This window comes from Cydia fagiglandana, chromosome 27, assembly GCF_963556715.1.
Source record: "Cydia fagiglandana chromosome 27, ilCydFagi1.1, whole genome shotgun sequence".
NCBI classification, from domain to species: Eukaryota; Metazoa; Arthropoda; class Insecta; order Lepidoptera; family Tortricidae; genus Cydia; species Cydia fagiglandana.
In genome coordinates, this window is record NC_085958.1 from 8,903,525 (window position 1) to 8,923,256 (window position 19,732).

The 19,732-nt window shown below is 37.5% G+C and overlaps 1 protein-coding gene across 2 annotated transcripts; it reads right to left on the minus strand.

Annotated features, from left to right (window-relative positions):
• Positions 1-1,655: 1,655 nt before the first annotated feature.
• Positions 1,656-18,038, minus strand: LOC134677868 (zinc finger protein 615-like). Of its 2 annotated transcripts, none has more exons than XM_063536295.1 (5): positions 17,719-18,038; positions 13,479-13,679; positions 9,299-9,546; positions 7,853-7,992; positions 1,656-6,251 (listed from the first exon to the last, which is right to left on the minus strand). In XM_063536295.1, the coding sequence occupies exons 1-5, from the start codon at positions 17,794-17,796 to the stop codon at positions 5,095-5,097; spliced, it is 1,824 nt and encodes a 607-aa protein (XP_063392365.1). In that variant the 5' UTR covers positions 17,797-18,038; the 3' UTR covers positions 1,656-5,094. The 2 variants fall into 2 exon arrangements, with proteins under 2 accessions (XP_063392365.1, XP_063392364.1); XM_063536294.1 differs by having other exon boundaries at positions 1,656-6,257.
• Between the last annotated feature and the right edge of the window lie 1,694 nt (positions 18,039-19,732).

Below are 19,732 nucleotides of genomic sequence, written 5' to 3' on the forward strand. Positions count from 1 at the left end.
CATCCTCCAGACTGAGCATAGTCGCGCTACCCCCTCGGCCACGCATACGGTAGTTTAATTCCATGTCTTATTCTTAAAATGTCACTACGCAGAGAATTGCATCTTTCATCTCTGTTATTTGGTGTTTTTAAAACGTCTAAACCAGAGTATCTGTTTAATAAGTTTAAATTTCGCGGTAGCAGGTCAAGCTTGTATGGAATCAGATCAGTTTGCAATGATTTGTTGTTACCTCGTTGTCACTTCGCCGTTTTCAAAGGTAGCTTTAAATACTCAGCAACAAAATGTTGGAATAACATACCGCCACCTATCAAAAACTTAAATACAATTGGCACTTTTAAATTAAAACTCAAACAACAACTTCTAGAATTTCAAAGCACGCTACCTCCTGGTACTAGAGTAAAACCGACGTATCTGTAGTGGTCGAAATCGTACTTATGCGCCGTTCAACTTTGTTAATCTCAGTACCTATACATATAGTAATATTATTACATTCATGTATTTCCTCAATATATACTTTATTACCCAACGTATTTATTAAGCCTAAACATTAAACCTACCTTCACATATGTCATAGTATCATACAGTATAATCTTATAAATGTATCCACAAACAATCATATATACACATAACTATATTATCTTCTACACAATCTAAAATAGTGTTAGCCATAGTTTCCGACAAGCAGCAAGCAAATTCATATTGTACGAAGGGTCGGCCTGAAAACCAGCGTTGTAGTAGGGAAGCCTGCTGCAACACATGCTGAGGTTCGCTCCTTTTTAACATTATAATTTAAAAAAATTATATCTACATGTAAACATAATATTTTTTGCCTATTTAAGTTTAATTCTAAGCTTATAATGTTTTGTAGCATTGCCTGTAAATATTTTTCAATGTGGTGTTAAATAAATTTTTTCTATGTCTATGTCTATGTCTCTATGTTCGAGTCGAAAGTGTCTTTGTGTGACGTCCGTGTCTTTGAACGGACCAATCCCGGCACGGGACTTTGCTCACCCCCGCATTTTTGGCATCATCGGTTGCATGAAATAATTGCTCCAAACTCGGTCTAGAGGATTCCTAGTCTATGGGTCATACTGAGCAAGTTTTACTATGGGACCAACCCCGAAATCGCAAAAAAAAAAGATTTGGTTGTATCATACTTTTATTTCTCGAATTCCGGGTTGGTCCAATATTAAAGCTTTCTATTGTTGGTACTCCATTAGGTACATTAAAAAGCAAAGTTATTTATAAATGTTTTAGATCACATGTACGTTTACGTCGAAAAGGGTTAAAAAACATGAATCTAGGATATACCTGGATCTGACATGAGTGGTGGGGGTAACTGACAGAACGGGATAGTCATATGTATCTTTCAGTAGGAGTAGCAGAGAAAGCGGTATTATTGCTTGTCCTTGTCACAGTCTCACTTTTTGTTTGTTCCCCACCTTTTTATTAGTATGGAGAATGGTGGGCAACAAATGAATTCGACCAATCACAGTGTCGCATTTGCGTATGTTTTGTCCCTCACGGAGGCACGCGTATACCACTTCTATGCGATCCTACCTTCTATGTTAAAAAACCTTAAAACTTTTGACCGGTACTTAAAGATAATTTCATTCATGCATTTTCAGGGATGTTATTAAAATAAAACACATAAATCACTTTGGTAAGCGGCATGTTAAAAAAATACCTTAAAAAGATTACACAAAAATATCACTAAAAAAACTTAATTATTTCTGTCTGTTCACAACACTAGCGCCCTCTTTTTTGTTTTTCCATTTTTATTCAAAAGAACATTGTGATGACACGCTACATTACAATCTCTTGGTAACAATTAAGAAATACATCACAGCCCAGCTCAAAGATAATTTGAACCTTATAAGCCTTATAAGTGGAGTTGTGATATCAACAAGGCGTTTTAAAAAAAACCGGGCAAGTGCGAGTCGGACTCGCGCACGAAGGGTTCCGTACCATAATGCAAAAAAAAAAAAACGGTCACCCATCCAAATACTGACCACTCCCGACGTTGCTTAACTTTGGTCAAAAATCACGTTTGTTGTATGGGAGCCCCATTTAAATCTTATTTTATTCTGTTTTTAGTATTTGTTGTTATAGCGGCAACAGAAATACATCATCTGTGAAAATGTCAACTGTCTAGCTATCACGGTTCGTGAGATACAGCCTGGTGACAGACGGACGGACGGACGGACGGACGGACGGACAGCGAAGTCTTAGTAATAGGGTCCCGTTTTACCCTTTGGGTACGGAACCCTAAAAAAATCTTACTATAAACCAGATTCTTACAAATCTGGACTTTCTTGAGACTTGAACTCATTCTACTCATGAAGAATAGACAGCATTTAAAAAAAATGTCCGTTCCGTTACGTCACGTTTTAGTATGATTTTTACGTGAAGCAGTGGAAACTAAAATTTCCATACAAATTATTGGGACATTTTTTTTGCATCAGGATTTAATATGCCAGTTATTCTGAGTTGAAAGAACCCAAAATGATCAGGATCTGTGAGAATCAGGTTACCAATATTTTTTAAGACGTGTACCTCCTTGTCATACTTACGTACAAATTTACATGTGCGACAGAGGCAACATGTGGCGGTAGGCCCTCAGAGCCGGACCAAGCTAACTCTGCAGAATCTTTACAGCGCATACACGTATCAACATTATTAGGAACAACGAATCAAGGTTCACACACACAAGGGCCACAAGATGGACGGACGACCTTGTTAAAGCCGCCGGAAGACGCTGGATGCGTGTGGCTTCCAACCGGTACGAATGGAGGTCCAAGGGGGAGGCCTATGTTCAGCAGTGGACTTAGTCTTATGGCTGAGATGATGATGATGATGATGAATCAAGGTTCAAAATACTTAATTCATTAACGCTATATCACAAAAATAGTATTGTATAGAAATTTTCGATCAATTTCATTTCATTAAACAAAAAATACTTTCAAATGTTTATTTTTTGAATGACGGAACCTTGTATAGTAACTAAACAAACTTTTCTGCACGTTTTTTCCATAAATACAGTATATACATATAGTTATATTGGCATATTATATATTTAATAATAGACATTTTTAGTTTTGCAATTTGCATATACATAAATAGATATAACATGATACATACATACAAATAAACGAACTTCACTGTTTAAAACTATCGACACTCAAACTATTTATTATATCGTTGTAAAAAAGCGTCCGTGTGACGCATTTACTAAAGGACGCAAAGCACGAATAATTTCGTACATTGACTCGTTACTTCCCATCTCTATCACACGCACATAATTATATTGCTGTTACGCTCGCACAGTGGCATTGACCGCCGGCATCATGGGCGAGACAACAATAATATAATGCGCGTGCGATAGAGATAGAAACGGGTGGGTCAATCTACGAAATTCTTCGTGCTTTGCGTCCTGTATTTTAGGGCTGCGTTCAACTTAAAACTTAATTTGCACTGCAAACTTAACTCCTAATGTGTCATACTAAGTCAAAAGGGTCCTATCCAAAAGCTAGTCCCTTTTAATTCACAGAATCAAACACTCCAGTTAAAATGAAAAAAGTTATAATAATTATTAGATATTACAGTCAGCAGCAGAAGTAGCTAAGCGGGCGAGGTGTTCAAAATTACCTTGACACACTCTTATTCTCTTAATAATAAAGTCGTGTCTAGATCATTTTGAACAACCCGCTCGCTTAGCAACTTCTGCTGCTGAATGTACCTGATTTTGGTTAGTTATTATTGGACATATTTTCGCCTATGTTCAAAAGGTGTCTTTAAAAGCTGGAATGTAAAATTCGTTCAAAAACTTACATATTTACAAATTATAAACATAGCAAACTATAAAACTAATGTCTAGTCTAGTAAATCACAATGCGAAAACTAGGTGGCGCTGTTAAATTTATTATAATATCAAAAACCTCAACTTCCCTGTATGTTACTTGATGTTTTTTGTTGAGACCTATAAATAAATTCACTCGAAAGAAATCTGATTTAAAAACTTGTATTTATAAAATATAAGTCAAATGATATAATAATTGTAAAAAAAAAGTCACAGTTTGTCTTTGATCTTAATAACAATAGGCACTTGTCCCACCGCCGACGATGAGCGATAAGCGAGTAGAACGATAAACTAGAAACGAGTGGGCGAGCGGCGAGAAGCGAGTGTTAGCTCCAATAGTTTTGTCGCTCGGCTATAGGCGAGTGTTCGAGTGCGGCGGGCTATTACTCGCGTCACTCGCTCGGGCGGTGAAGCGTAGCCGAACACGCAGACTTGTTCAAACTACAAAGCGAGCATCGCCGAGCAAGTACCGCTGAACTAGTTTTATCTTATCGCGGCGACAAACTAGTAGAGCGAGTGTTCTCGCCGGCAGTGTGAACAGCCAGCCATGAACTATTAATATATTTATCTCTTTTACTAATACAGGATCCTAATCTTTTGTTCGTTTCTTGGGCGAGAAAATCGCCGATAGTTAATCGCTTACTCGCTCTTGGTGGGACAAGTGCCATAATGTAGCATTTTAAACAACTGCACACATATATATCATCATATAGTCACTCAGATTAAACTGTAGGGCCTGCCAGAGAAACAAACATACATACACATAAACATATCCCTACTGTCTGGTACGGTTGAGTAAAAAATAGAAAATTAATAGTAACACATCATGGTTTAGAAAAAAAATTGCAACTGTCAAAGGTTTGCATAGATGGCGCTATTATAGCTTACCCATTGTTCTAGTTTTGTTTTATGAGATTTGGCTTAAAGAACAGGCATCCAGGCCATAAAATTCCAAAAAAAAAACAAGAATTCGACACAATTTTATAATCCGACAAGAAATTGTAGTAAATTATTGAGGGCGCCACTTCCTACGTAACAGTCACATTTTTGACGTAAATTGCTTAAACATGGCAACAATTTACTATGGAATATTTTTTGTTCCATTTTGTTCTATGTCGCACTAGGGATTGTCTGGGCAAGCTATGATGGCGCCCTCTGTAAAATACACCCAACCCCATTTTTGTAAATTAAGCGCCACTTAGCTCTAAGTTCTAACCTATAGCAAACACACATCACTACGACACTTGCATTTTCTCTTGGCACTCAAAATCTTTCTTCACACTTAAATTCTGTATTTCCTCACTCTCACTAACCTGTGATTCCACATTCAAATTTTGCACTGCACCATGCTTAAACTCAATATGTTTATCCAAACTAGACTTTTGCACACACTTATACGAACACTGCGGACACTTCACAGATTTCTGCCTCGGCCTATAAGGCTTCGTCTGACTCTTCAAATCCACCTTCTCACCTTTCTCGTTCAAATGCCTCTGTTTATGCTTAGTCAAATTGGTTTTCTGCACACAACGGTAACTGCATTGGTCGCACGAGAATGGTTTCTGATCCGTGTGCAGATACATATGTTTCACCAAGTTAGGTTTCTGAACGGTGCGGTAGTCACAGTACGGGCAAGCGAACGGCTTGTACCCTGTGTGCGTTCTCTCATGAACGACCAAGTTATTCTTCTGCGCGCACCTATATTCACAATACTGGCACCGGAACGGCTTTTCCTTCATATGAACTAAAATATGTTTAGCCACGTTATTTTTTTGTCCCGACTTGTAATCACAGAATGTACATGAAAACGGCTTTTCTCCAGTATGAGTTCTTTCGTGGATTTTCAATATGGCGGGCGATTGACATCTATAAGGGCATTGGGAGCAGACGAATTTCCCAAGTTTCTCCATAGGATCATTCGCCTCTGTACATGTTTTGGCGTGTTGCTTCAAACCTCTTTTAGTTGAAAAAACATCGTTACATTTATAGCAGGAATACTCTCCTTTTATATTCATAGACAATTCTTCAGTTATTTTATTTTGAACGTTAGAGTCGTTTTCGTTCTTGGCAACAAAATCGTTCTGATAATTTGAAAATAGAATCTTATTCGTGTCCGGTTTCTGGTTTTCTTTAGGCTCTTCGATTTTTTCTTTCGGTTCTTGTCTTAACTTTTTAAATTCCTCTGCGTAGGGACTAGCGTTCTCGAATTGTCTATGGACGACTAGGTTCTCAGGGTTGTCTCTGACATTGTTAACGTAGCTTTGCACATAGTTTTGGGGTCTGGGGTAGAGGTCTAGGGAGTTTAAAGCGGGGACCCCCACATGATTGTTGTAGACGTACATTTGGTCTTGATGTATGGTTTGTTGATGCTCCGTGTGAACCGGGATATGACCTGAAACTAAAAGATAGAGAATTGAAGGGGGGGTTGAAGGTATCATTTTTCATATTTTTGCTCATATCTCGAATATCTGTACGAATAGCATTATAATTACTTCGGACAAAAGTATTAACATAAAATTTCCTACAAATTTGGTTTTCTTTATTTTTACTCTACCATCAATACTTTAGGAGCTACAGGCTGTTAAAGTTAACAAAGAGAATTAGTATAGTTTGTAGCTTTCTAATAGACCCTGACGGCTAATCCTTTCTCTATTGTTAAGTAAAACCGGTCGTGCCACGTGCTCCAACCGGGTGCGTTTCACTGTCATATAACAACTATGAACATTTGGGTGATTCAATTTTAGGGACGAAATATTTAATGTATTTAATATGGTATATTATACAGCTAGAAATTATGTCATTTTTAACTTATATTGGGTACTGGTTATATTAAATTTATTTTATATCTAACCTTAACTATATCATAGAAAATTATTCCTCTCGTTGGTATACACATTGTTGATTATATTAGTGATATATCGTTCAAAATTATACCATGTTGTTATATCGAATGAAAATAGATCATTTATTGTTATAGCGATCATTACACACCCGTCTTTTTATTGAAAAACACTTTTGAAAATTAAGCCACGGCAAATATGTAACAATTATGAATCGTATACGAATATTTACATTCTTTAACTTTCATAATGGTTACTGATTTTTAAAGAGTGTTTTTCAATTAAAAGGCACATCAAGATCGCGTAGTCTTTTTCTAATGTTAAAAAAATTAACGATAGTTGAGGTGGTACATTAAAACCGGCCAAGTGCGAGTAGGATTCGCGTTTCTAGGGTTCCGTACATAAGTCCGACTCACGCTTGACTGCACATTTCTAATAGGTTTTCCTGTCATCTATAGGTAAAGAATTATTTTGAGTATTTTTTTCACAATTTTAGACCCAGTAGTTTCGGAGATGAAGGTGGGGGAATGGTCTTTTTTGGCTATTATCTTAAATAACTTCGAACCTATGTATTTTAAAATTATAAAAAATATATGTCCATCTTTGGGTCACTAATTTACATATGTGTACCAAATTTCAACTTAATTGGTCCAGTAGTTTCCGAGAAAATAGGCTGTGACAGACGGACAGACAGACAGACGCACTAGTGATCCTATAAGGGTTCCGTTTTTTCCTTTTGAGGTACGGAACCCTAAAAACCGGGCAAGTGCGAGTCGGACTCGCGTACGAAGGGTTCCGTACCATAATGCAAAAAAAAAAACAAAAAAAAGCAAAAAGAAAACGGTCACCCATCCAAGTACTGACCCCTCCCGACGTTGCTTAACTTTGGTCAAAAATCAAGTTTGTTGTATGGGAGCCCCATTTAAATCTTTATTTTATTCTGTTTTTAGTATTTGTTGTTATAGCGGCAACAGAAATACATAATCTGTGAAAATTTCAACTGTCTAGCTATCACGGTTCGTGAGATACAGCCTGGTGACAGACGGACGGACGGACAGCGAAGTCTTAGTAATAGGGTCCCGTTTTACCCTTTGGGTACGGAACCCTAAAAATGTACCCCGTAAACTGCAAATTATCAACAGTCCCGACTTACCCATTCCGTTGACATTGATCGCTTGGCTGGCCGGGTTGACGTTCTCGTAGAAGTACTCCTCGTCCTGTTCCAACTTGATGTGGAACGGCAGCGGGATCTGGTGCTGGTGGTCTACCTGCCTGGGTTCTTCTAGCACCATCCTTTAAAAGATTTTGGCAAAAATGTCTTTTTTGCTACAGTCAGCAAAGCAGAAGTTGCTAGGTGGGCCAGATATTCAAAATAATCTTGACGCAACTTTATTTTTAAGAGAATAAGAGCGTGTCAAGGTAATTTTGAACACCTCACCCGCTTAGCAACTTCTGCTGCTGACTGTACAAGCTTTTATCGCTGACAGTACTTTTCTTTCCATAGACAACTAATACTCATCAACACAATTATAAAAACCTCAAAAATTATTAGGTGGCATTGTTTTATCAGAGTTGCTATGGCCACCTCCTGTCTCCATCATCAGATCAGCTCGATGGTACCAAAATATTGCATTGTAATCCCATTTACATATCGCTGGCCCAATATTACAGGGTTCTATGTTACATTTTCAAGATAGTTAAAATTCGACTTAATGTCATGACAATGTTCAAATTTCAGTTTGATGAAAGTGAAACATCATCATCATTTCAGCCATAAGACGTCCACTGCTGAATATAGGCTTCCCCCTTATGGGGGGTGAATGCCATAATCGCCACGCTTGGCAGGCGGGTTGGCGATCGCAGTCGAGTACACCGAATTTGAGGGACGCTGCTGCCCGTCTACCGGTGGTCTATTGGGCCAGCGATATGTATGCAAAATTTCAGCTCAATCGGAAATCTGGAAGTGGGTCAAATTTGGCTTCCAAGATTCAAACTCTCACTAATTAACTAAGGCCCACATGCACCATTCCACTAACCCGGGGTTAACAGGTTAAACCTGGCGTTACCATGGTTACCAGTACAATTTGACATTAGGTTAACGGTTTAACTGATTAATCCCGGGTTATCGGAATGGTGCAAGTGGGCCTAACTGACATACATACTAACAGGGCAAGTTAACCCTGTTCCAGGCCGGACCAATCTAAAATGTTTTCCCGAAAAATTCATACATTCAAATTGAAGACAAGTCGCATTTCCCGAATGTGCAATATAATTTGAACCTTAATATCCGAATGGTAAAGTTGAAATTCTATTGACGCGTATGTGGTCGAAATCGTACTATGCCTGGAAAAGGGTTAAATACTATAACCCTGTGTACTCTATAAAAGAGTTTAGTGAATTCATTTTGAAAAAGGAGTATCTGACATATTATTAATACATATAATTTTAATATAATTTTTAAATCTAATGTAATGTATGACGTGCTAAATGTAATGTATATTACATGGTCAATAAATTATCTTATCTTATAAGGTCTATAAGTACCCTCTGGGTTGAGTAGTTGGATACTGAAAAGCTTATATTAAAAAAAAAAAGTTACCTCGTCTCCATGATCCCATCCATCTGCCTATCATCCATATGAGCCATCAAATCATGCCCCAGCTCTATACGTCCCAAATTCTGAGGTAACTCCAACCTCAGATCCTGGTTGAGCCTGGACAGCTCCTGCTCGTTGAGCTGAAGATTCTGGGCCGCCTGCAGCTCGAGCTCATTCAACCTCAAATTCTGATTGATGATATCTTCGTTCCTCATTTGAGTTAGATCATTTAAGTTCTGCACTAGGTCTACCTGCAGACAAAGATGTCCTTATTTGTAATAGAAACTCAATACGTATATGACAAAAAGAAAATATGTGGCAATTTAAATGATCCCTAATGGCTCCTCTACACCAGCAGTCGGCAACCTTTTAGCAGCCAAGGTCCAAATAATAGTTACCGAAGTAGACGCGGGCCGAACTTTGTTAATATTTATGACTTTATCAGACATTGTCGTTTGTCAATATTTCATACAAAACTATTGTGCTTAAATACCAAATAGGTTCTATGTATTTTATACTAGTCTATGGTTCTGTAGTAGTTCGTTTTATGAATTCAAATATACGTCAGTCGTGGCCCTTGATCACTTCGAATTGCTTTAATAGTTTTGTTAGTCTGGTTTTCTGCCATCATCTTGAATTCCTTAAATTTATCTAAAGTGATTGTGACAAAAAGATACCTTATCAACAGCTTGTTGGTAGTCTTATGTATCTTGCCGTGCTGACAAGGCCAGATATAGCCTTTGCAGTAGGTTACTTGAGCCAATTCAATAACTGCTTTAATAATGAGACTTGGACTTATGCTAAAAGAGTGTTGAGATATCTTAAGAAGACTAGGCAGGTAGGTCTTAATTATTGTAAGACAGGTAATTCCCAGCTAGTTGGCTTTGTAGATGCTGATTGGGGCAACAATTCGGCAGATAGGCGTTCTTACACTGGTATGTGTTTTACCATGTCGGGGGGTGTGGTTTCTTGGGAAACTAAAAAACAGAAGACTGTCGCTTTGAGCTCTACCGAAGCTGAGCTGATGGGAATCACCGAAGCCTGTAGGGAGGCTATATATTTGCGTAATTTGTTAAATGAAATTACCAATAGAACTTACACTGTTGATATATATAATGACAACCAGGCACAGTGTTCGATTTCCCTCAAAAAATTTCCCTATGCTGTTAATTGCATAAATCAATCAAGGAATGCATTTGAAATGCAAGACTAGAACACCCAGAAGTCTATTTCAAATACTTTTTTTTATAAAAAAATAATTATATTTCATGAGCTTGACATCGAAAAATTACTAAATAAATTCTACAAAAGTATCTGATGAAGAAGTCGCTTTTTAATAAATGTAGTTTGATAAAGAAGCCTTTGCCGCATATTTTCTAGTTCTTAGTTTTGGAATTTACCCTCTGCTTACCGAGTTATTCATATAAATACAGATTTTTTATTTCATTTTTTTTCTCCTGAAAAACTCAAAAGTGCGACTTGTAACTAGCACTGAAAGATGGCTCTTAACTAGGTCTACCACTGGTAAAAAAATCACTTTCCACTATCGCGGCGTTTGGGAGTTACGTATAAAGGTCAAATTATACTTTTTAGGGTTGTTACTTAAAGGTCAAACAAATATGAAAGGTCGGAGTAATTAAAAAATCTGATTAAATTAAATTAAGGAACAACATAAGAAACTTTATTTATATTTATTTATTTAACCTTTATTGCACAATACAAGAAATTACAAATGGCAGACTTGCCAAAAGGCATTCTCTACCAGTCAACCATTGGGCCACGCAGAAACTTTTAAGTGCAGTGCACTTTGTTAAACAATAAAGTCATTAAATTCAGAAAAGAAAGAAAGAAATTCAGAAGTCAAGTTATAGTTTCTTTTCGCAAGTTGGTCTCAGATTTTATGTATTTTGTGGCTCATACAAATCATTTTCATTTTCGAGAACTAACGTGCAGTCGTCAACATGGGATGGATTTTTATCACCGTCTATTAACGAAGATCCATCATTATCTAGATATTCATCATCGACTTCAGCCTCTTGTAAGTTTTCTTAATGAATCGGGTTCAGAAGTTCACGAACTGCTTCTGGTGGACTAATCCTACTGGACGATTTTTGGCGTCGTCTGTAGTGTGCCATAGACACGAACGGATCTGATGATTCTAGTGCACGGTGAAAGAGATCTATCATAGTTTTTCTCCTGTTTATTTTCCGGCAATGGTGTTCCCTTGCCGGAAAATAAACAGGAGAAAATTTATTGCGCGATTCGGCCGCTTGCTATCGGTTGTTTATACTTGTGATAAGTATAAATGAAAGAGGTTTGCACACAATTAAATGTATTCAAACTTAGCCAATTTGATAATGATGGATAAAATTGATTTTACGATTAGTCGATTTTTAATTAATCACTAGCATTGGTGCGCTTTTGCCCCCGTCAATCCAGTGTTCCTGTATTTTTATTTATGTACCTGGAGTATGTCTAAACAATATACAGTTTTGTAATAGAGGAAAATTTTGAATTAATTCTGACTAAAAATTAAAGGTCAAGTTGAGGGTCAACCCTAACACTGTATTTTTTAATTCGATAACTCCCAAACGCCGCGATAGTGGAACATGATTTTTTTACCAGTGGTAGACCTAGTTAAGAGCAATCTGTCAGTGCTAGTCACAAGTCGCACTTTTGAGTTATTTAGGAGAAAAAAATGAAATAAAAAATCTCTATTTATATAAATTACTCGGTAACCAGAGGGTAAATTCCAAAACTAAGAATTAGAAAATATGCGCCAAAGGCTTCTTTATCGAACTACATTGATTAAAAAGCGACTTCTTCATCAGATACTTTTGTATAATTTATTTAGTAATTTTTCGATGTCAAGGTCATGAAATATAATTTATTTTTTATTAAAAAAAGTATTTGAAATAGACTTCTGGGTGTTCTAGTCTTGCATTTCAAATGCATTCCTTGATTGATTTATGCAATTAACAGCATAGGTAAATTTTTTGAGGGAAATCGAACACTGTGCCAGGGTGCGATTAAGTTGTCATATAACAATGTTTTTAGCAAACGCACCAAACATATTGAAATGCGTTATTTCTTTTGTCGTGATTGTATTAACGATAAGATAGTTAATCTTAAATATTTAGAAACGACAGAGATGCCAGCAGACATTTTGACCAAGAGTTTATGTGGCAATAAACATAATTATTTGATAAAAAAGTTAGGTTTGTGTTAAATGTTTATTTAGATTTGTTGGTCAAAAGGGTATTTAGAGTATTTGGTATTAGTGGGGGTATTGTGCTTAAATACCAAATAGGTTCTATGTATTTTATACTAGTCTATAGTTCTGTAGTAGTTCGTTTTATGAATTCAAATATATGTCAGTCGTGGCCCTTGATCCGATCCGTACGTGTGTTTCCTTTAACATATTAAAAACAGCCAGGGAGACTCGCGGGCCGCAAGTGTGAGTTGTTGCCGACTGCTGCTCTACACGATGGGCCACCGCCGGCCCCTCCAAGGGACGCATTTATGCGTTAGAGGGAGCAAGTGATATTGCTATCTCATTCTACCATATGGCTGCGTCCCTTGGAGTGGCCGGCGCTGGCCCATCGTGTAGAGGAGTCATTATAGGTAACTGCCGGTATCATGGGCGGGTCAGCAATATAAAAACGCGCGTGTTATAGAGATAGGAACAGGCGGTTGAATGTACAAAATTCTTCGTACTTAGCGTCCTTACTTAACAAACTAGCTAGCCATTGTAAGTTCTTACCAAGTTAAAAAGTAGACATACGCATATAAGCGAGTGCGATAGAGATACGGCCCAATTCGAAAATTGCTTATAAAATGTTACAGCGATACGATACCGATCTGCCGGTGTCAAGTGACATTTCTTCAACCCAATGTCACTTTTAAGGTATCATATATCTGTGACTTCTTATGAACATTGTCCGAATTGGGCCGATTGGAACAGGCAGGTCAATGTCCGAAGTTCTCCATGCTTAGCGTCCTTTCTTTAGACATATAGTCGCGATTGGAATGCATGCCGACGGAATGACAGATCAGTTGGACAAATTTAATAAGGTTTAAGCTTACCTCCACGTATCTCACGTGTGAAAGTCAACACCGACATTGGCAAATTCACCCTGTACAAAATTGCAGGCAGTCAGCCAGAAAAAAAAAAACAACTTACCTCCAGGTTCCTCGGTAGATGAGCTGGTATCTGGTTAAAATGGTTGGTCTTCAGCATCAGCGTGGAGATCTGCCGAGGCGACAGCGGGAGCTGGAAGTTGTGGGCTATCGTGGTGTTGATGGAGGTCTGTATTTGGTGGAGCTGTTCCATTGAGAGAGCGTGTTGGTAGTCTCCCGTCTCCATGTGGTGGGTTTTCTGAGCCTGGAACAATGGCACAGTCTATAATAGAATAATTCATTATAAGCCATCTATACTCTGTATCTTTAGGTATTTAAATAAAAGTAAAAATAAAAGTAGAATTGTAGACGCCGACGCTCGAAAGACGCCAGATGTGGGGGGGCCCTAACCTACATTATTTGATCATGTAGGGACCCCCACATCTGGCGTATTTCGAGTGCTGGCGTCTGTCGGCGTCGGTCCAGCCCTATGGAAAATGACGTCGCTGCGCAGTTGCGTCGACGTCGGCCATAGAATTGTAGACGCCGACGCTCGAAAGACGCCAGATGTGGGGGGGGCCGTAATGTTTTAATTTACCCTCATCTGGCTTAAGAAGCCATTTGAGGGTAAATTCTGTTTACTCTTTTTTAAATACCTAAACATACAGACTATAGACAAGGCGTGCGGGGTACGAGGGTGCCATCGCTAACGGTCCCCCCCCCCCCCCCCCCCGTCATCGTCAAAAATATGAATGTCAGGATAAATATTCGGAAATCAGAAACTTTGGCAGGAAATTCTAAATTTGTATCTGGTAACCCTATGCGCACCCGAGCTGCATACATTGCCATTGTTAGTAGCTCGGTGCTACTTACAGGGCTAGCATGTCTGTAAGTCAAGTGTAAGGGCCCCCCCACATCTAGCGTCTTTCGAGCGTCGGCGTCTGTCGGCGTCTGGTCAGCGCTATGGAAAATGACGTCGCTGCGCAGTTGCGTCGACGTTGCGTCGAGCGCGGCCATACATTTGTAGACGCCGACGCTCGAAAGACGTTAGATGTGGGGGGGGGGGGGGGGTCCTAAGTCTTGGGCAGTTGTGCAAGTCTGTGACAACCCTACTGTGTTCTTGTGCGGCGTCGGCATTTACGCAAAAATCAAAGGCGTCGGTCCACTGTTGCTTTTTACTGTGGCCAGTGGCGGATTTCCCATAAGGCACAGTAGGCCCGGGCCTAGGGCGGCGAGATATTAGGGGCGGCAAATTGTGACAAAAAATTCGCTGATGATAAAAAAAAAACTCAAAATTAGGCCAGGCAACGAATTCTCATAAATAGGTACCTATAGAGGGAAATGCTTGAAACACAATTTTTGACTTTGTACCTAACTTTATTTGGACTATCTAGGAGGTGAACATATCAAAAGTCCCCGGCCGAAGCCCTTGAGCCGTGGGAAGAGAGAGGTTTGAAGGTCACATTTTTCAGTTTTTAGCTTATATCTCGGAAACTATGCGTTCTAACGACATGATCAATTGATCATTATACAAAATGAAAGTTGGTTAAATTTGCTACAAGCTACAATTTTTACGATATCTGGAGGGCCCTCCACACTTGTGCGCGAATCGCGGCGCGAAGCCGCGAACGCGAGTGTGGCGTCGATTTCGCATATTGGTGACGCCTTCGGGCCTTGTTCCCTGCTTGTTCCCCGTTTACAGGGTTCCTTACCTCAAAAGGAAAAAACGGAACCCTTATACTCGTGCGTCTGACTGTCCGTCTGTCACAGCCTATTTTCTCCGAAACTGCTGGACAACAATTAAGTTGAAATTTGGCACACATATGTAAGTTTGTGACCCAAAGATGGACGTGTAACGTAAATAAATGAATTTTAAATATGGAGGCCATTTTTGGGTGGTAAATGAGAAAATTTAAAAATAAAGTTTTTCAAACTATATCGTGTTACATATCAAATCAAAGAGCTCATTGTAAGAATCTCAAATATTTTTTTTTATAATTTTAGGATAAATAGTTTAGCAGTTATTCAAGAAAATAGGCAAAAAAAATTTTTTTCTTATATTTCTTTTTTAGATTTTTTTAATGTTTTTGTAGGTAAAACTGTCACTTAAAATGAATAAATATTTGCTTATTTTTTTCGTAAAACCTATGTTCCTATGATCATGTCACAAGGACGTATAATTTCTGAGATATAATAAGCGAAAAACTGAAAAATGTGACATTTAAACCAAAGCCCCCCTATTTTTGATATGTTCACCTCCTATTAACGAGTCCAAAAAAGTTACTAAGTAAAAAATGTGTCCCAACCATGCATTTCCCTCTATAATATATCTTTTCGTTGCCTGATTTAAATGTAGTCAATATGATGGGTGCTGATGCTGAGAAAGGGGCGGCTACAAGGCTTGGGGCCTAGGGCGGCAAAGACTGCAAATCCGCCACTGACTGTGGCAATGGTACATTTTTATATTGAAGGAAGAATGGAAAATTCACCACTTCCAGCAAGACTCGAACTTGCGACCTTTGAGAACACCGGTCCAATCACTCTTGACCCACTGAGCTACGGAAGCCTGCCAGAAGCGCGAATCTTTCCATTCCTATTTATTTTCTTTTTTTTAAATTTTTCCTGTTTGTATTGCTCGTAGACATATCTGCTTCATAAAAATTTGTTACAATGTTGTTAATATTTTTTTACAAAGTTAAATGGGATTATACACACAGTTTTGTTGGAATTTTGAACTAGATACCTATAAATAAACTAAACAAACTAGCATATCTTCTTCCGTTTTTTCATACAAAAAAATAAACAATTTTTTAAACAATTATATTCAAATTACTCTTGCAAGCATTTTGTATGTTATGTTTGTAATAATCCTTTATTTCAGACAGTAGATTGCATTATTTTCTACAGTTCTTGCGTTTTTTTTTGTCTGTGTGCCATTTATTGGCAAAAGGCCTCCTCCAACCTTCTCCATTCCTCTCTATCCTTGGCAACTCTCGTCCATGTGGTTCCTGCTGTGGCTTTGATGTCGTCCACCCATCTTCTAAATGGTCTACCTCTTTTCCTTTTCTTATGGCCTGTGAACCAGTTCATTATCGATTTCGACCATTTTTCTTTGCCTCTAATTGTATGTCCTGACCATTTCCATTTTAACTTTTTTATTGTTTTTGTGACATCTTTTGTTTTGGTGATCTTCTTTATGGATTTTATTCTTATTTTATCCGATAGTCTTTTCCCCAGCATACTTCTTTCCATGGAGTTTTGGCAAGTTTCTAGCTTTCTAATGTGTGTTTTAGTGAGAGCCCAGGTTTGGCAGCCGTAAGTAAGTATAGGAAGTATGCTGGTATCAAAGAGTTTCCGCTTGATAGTTACATTGATATCTTTATTTTTCATTATTTCCTTTAGGCTCCAATATGTCTTCCAAGCATTTCCAATACGTCTATCTATTTCTTTTGAGGTTAGATCTACCGGAGAGATTATCTGGCCTAAATAGATGTACTCATTGACGTAATCAATTGGGTTATTATTGATGAGAATAGGTTTTTGCTTGTCGTTAGTCATAGCCTTGGTCTTTAGTGTGTTCATAACCAATCCCACCTTCCCACTTTCTCTAACTAGGTCATTCAGCATTATTTGCAATTCCTCACTTGATGATGAGAGTATGATCAGGTCATCCGCAAATCTCAAATGTGAAAGGTTTTCACCGTTAATAGATAGTCCACAATTCTCCCAGTCTAATTGGCGAAAGACTTCTTCTAGGACGGCTGTGAAGAGTTTCGGCGATAGTGGGTCCCCCTGACGTACGCCTCTTTCTATTCTGATCTCTTTGCCTTCCTGCTCTAGTTTTATTGTGGCCTTGCTGTTGTTATGTTTAGCTTCCAGTAATTAATTTTAAACAATTTATTAAGAAATAAATTTAACTAAATACATAAGTACCACTAAAATTGGCATTCATGAGGAAAACAAACAAAAACTACATCCATTTTTTTTACAAAAACAATCTAAAATGATTTTCCTCTACAAATGTCTCTAAACTGCTTTAATTATCATGACATTCATAACTAAAAGATTGTAAGTAAGTATAGGTAAAATTATTAGATTATTACACTTTAATATGGTTTTGAGAATTTATTTTTCAAAAGGAGTATACAACCAATATTATAATAATTGCAAAACTGACATAATGTTTACGTTTTATGAAAACATACCTAAACCCCGCACAGCATGAATGATATACCTGAATAAAACCGTTGGAATAAAAATGCTAAATTTTCTTGTTAAGTTTAAAATTACAATTTAATACTCACATTCTCCATGTAAAGCTTATAGTGCTGTTGCAGTTCATCGTCGATTATTGCTTGGTCTTCCCTTTTCACGAAATCCATGCCTTGTTGCCGAGAAACAAAGGGAACTGTGATAAAAAACTGTTTCTTTCCTAACGAACAAAAACTAACCTCTCCGACATTCAGTTACAAATTCAAGATTTTACAAATTATTTCTTTACTTAGGATGTATTAAAGAAAAACATAATATAAAACCACGTTATTTGGAAGAGTCTTTGATTGAAAACAGTGATTTTATTAATTCATTGTTGAATAAAAAATTACCGAGTGAAAGAAAGGAAGCAGCTCATAGACAATATAGATTTTGTATCAACGAACATCTGTCGGGCTTGGCCATAGACATAATATATATATAGACGGTGTCTCAGCGAGCTGTCACTGTTGCCACTTTTGTTTAGTGTACGATTAACAATTTAACACCACCTTGCTGTAGCCATGTCGATAAAGTCATATCGATAAACTATCGACATTACTTACAATTTTAATTTTACTTCAGGTTTGACGATATCTAAAATGAACAAAAACGCTTTTATTCTTTATTGTGGTTATCAGATCACAATTTTATCGTCACGCCCCAGCAGGGAACCAAGTAGACCAGCGGTGGAACAAAAATGTGTTTTGATAACATTAAAGTTTTTTCTTTTTTGATATGTTATTGTAAGCATGTTAAATAACATTCATGTAAAAAGTTAGAAAATTTTAGGTGGAGCGTTCGGCCATATTTAAATTTTCTATTTTTGCTAAATAACTATGTAAATATAAAATTAAAGTTACAAAAAACTTTAACATATTCAATAACACTTTAATTTATTCACACTATTCGGTTTTTAGAAATCTGGAACAGCTGCTTTCTGGTGAACGTAAAAACAGGAATTATTATGAAAATACAGAATTAGAGTAGCTGATATTGCAAAATTACGATATTATCTATCAACTTAGTATACATGTAAAAAGTTAGAAATGTAGACAATGTGCTTGTCTAGATATTGATTTCTCGTTAAGCAGTATAGCCAATATTGAATTAAAGTTTGTAGAGTTAATATTACACGGTCATAATAAAGATCTTACTTCTCACACAAAAGATTAGAAATATAAAATCACGGCGACACTAAATACTGATACGTAAGTATGCATTCCGAGCTTATATTAAGTTACATTTCAAACGCGCGGCGTTTGCGCGCGCCGCGCTGTGCGCCGTGGCGTGGCAGGAGGCAGCGATCGACGGTCGCGGGCTAGCGGTTAGCGCGGTGCCCTTAAAAATACGCAAAGCGTTTATAAAATTATTATCAATGGTAAATAGTTATTTTACACAGTACACTAATGGAAACTTACCTTCCCTTATTTATTTCTATATGTACTAGGGATTGCCCGCGGTTTCGTTTACGTAGAATTCGTTATCGTGTTAAGTATAGAAATAATAGATACATTTGAAAATTATTTTAGGTGCATTGTCATACAGATAACTACCCTTGTTAAAGTATTCTTCAAATTCAATACACAGGTGTCATTTCAATATAATTTTGCGTAATTTGGCGCTTTTAGGTTATAAATGACTAGCGACATATATTTTTTAAGAGCGATCATCTCCGATAATATTTACTTTATCATAAAATCAATTTCAAACTGACGTTGTTCAATATTTATCATTTTAAAGTCAATATTACCAACCAACTGATCCAATTTACCTACGGTAACAACTCAAAATTTGCATCAAATTAAATGCCACTTTTCTTATCCGTTACGAACAATCAAGAGGGCCTTTACGAGCTGATGTGGTGAAAATTTTATTTAACCTTCGTCCCTTGAAACCTTCACTACGCTCAAGGTTCAACTTTACGAACCACTAACTACGCTCGTGGTTCAATTTTAGAATGTTTGAATTTGTGAATGTGCTTCCTGCCTCGCACAGCCAAACTGTGGAATGAACTGTCCGATACGACCTTCAAACCTTCAAAGACCCCCATCTTAAAGGTCGGCA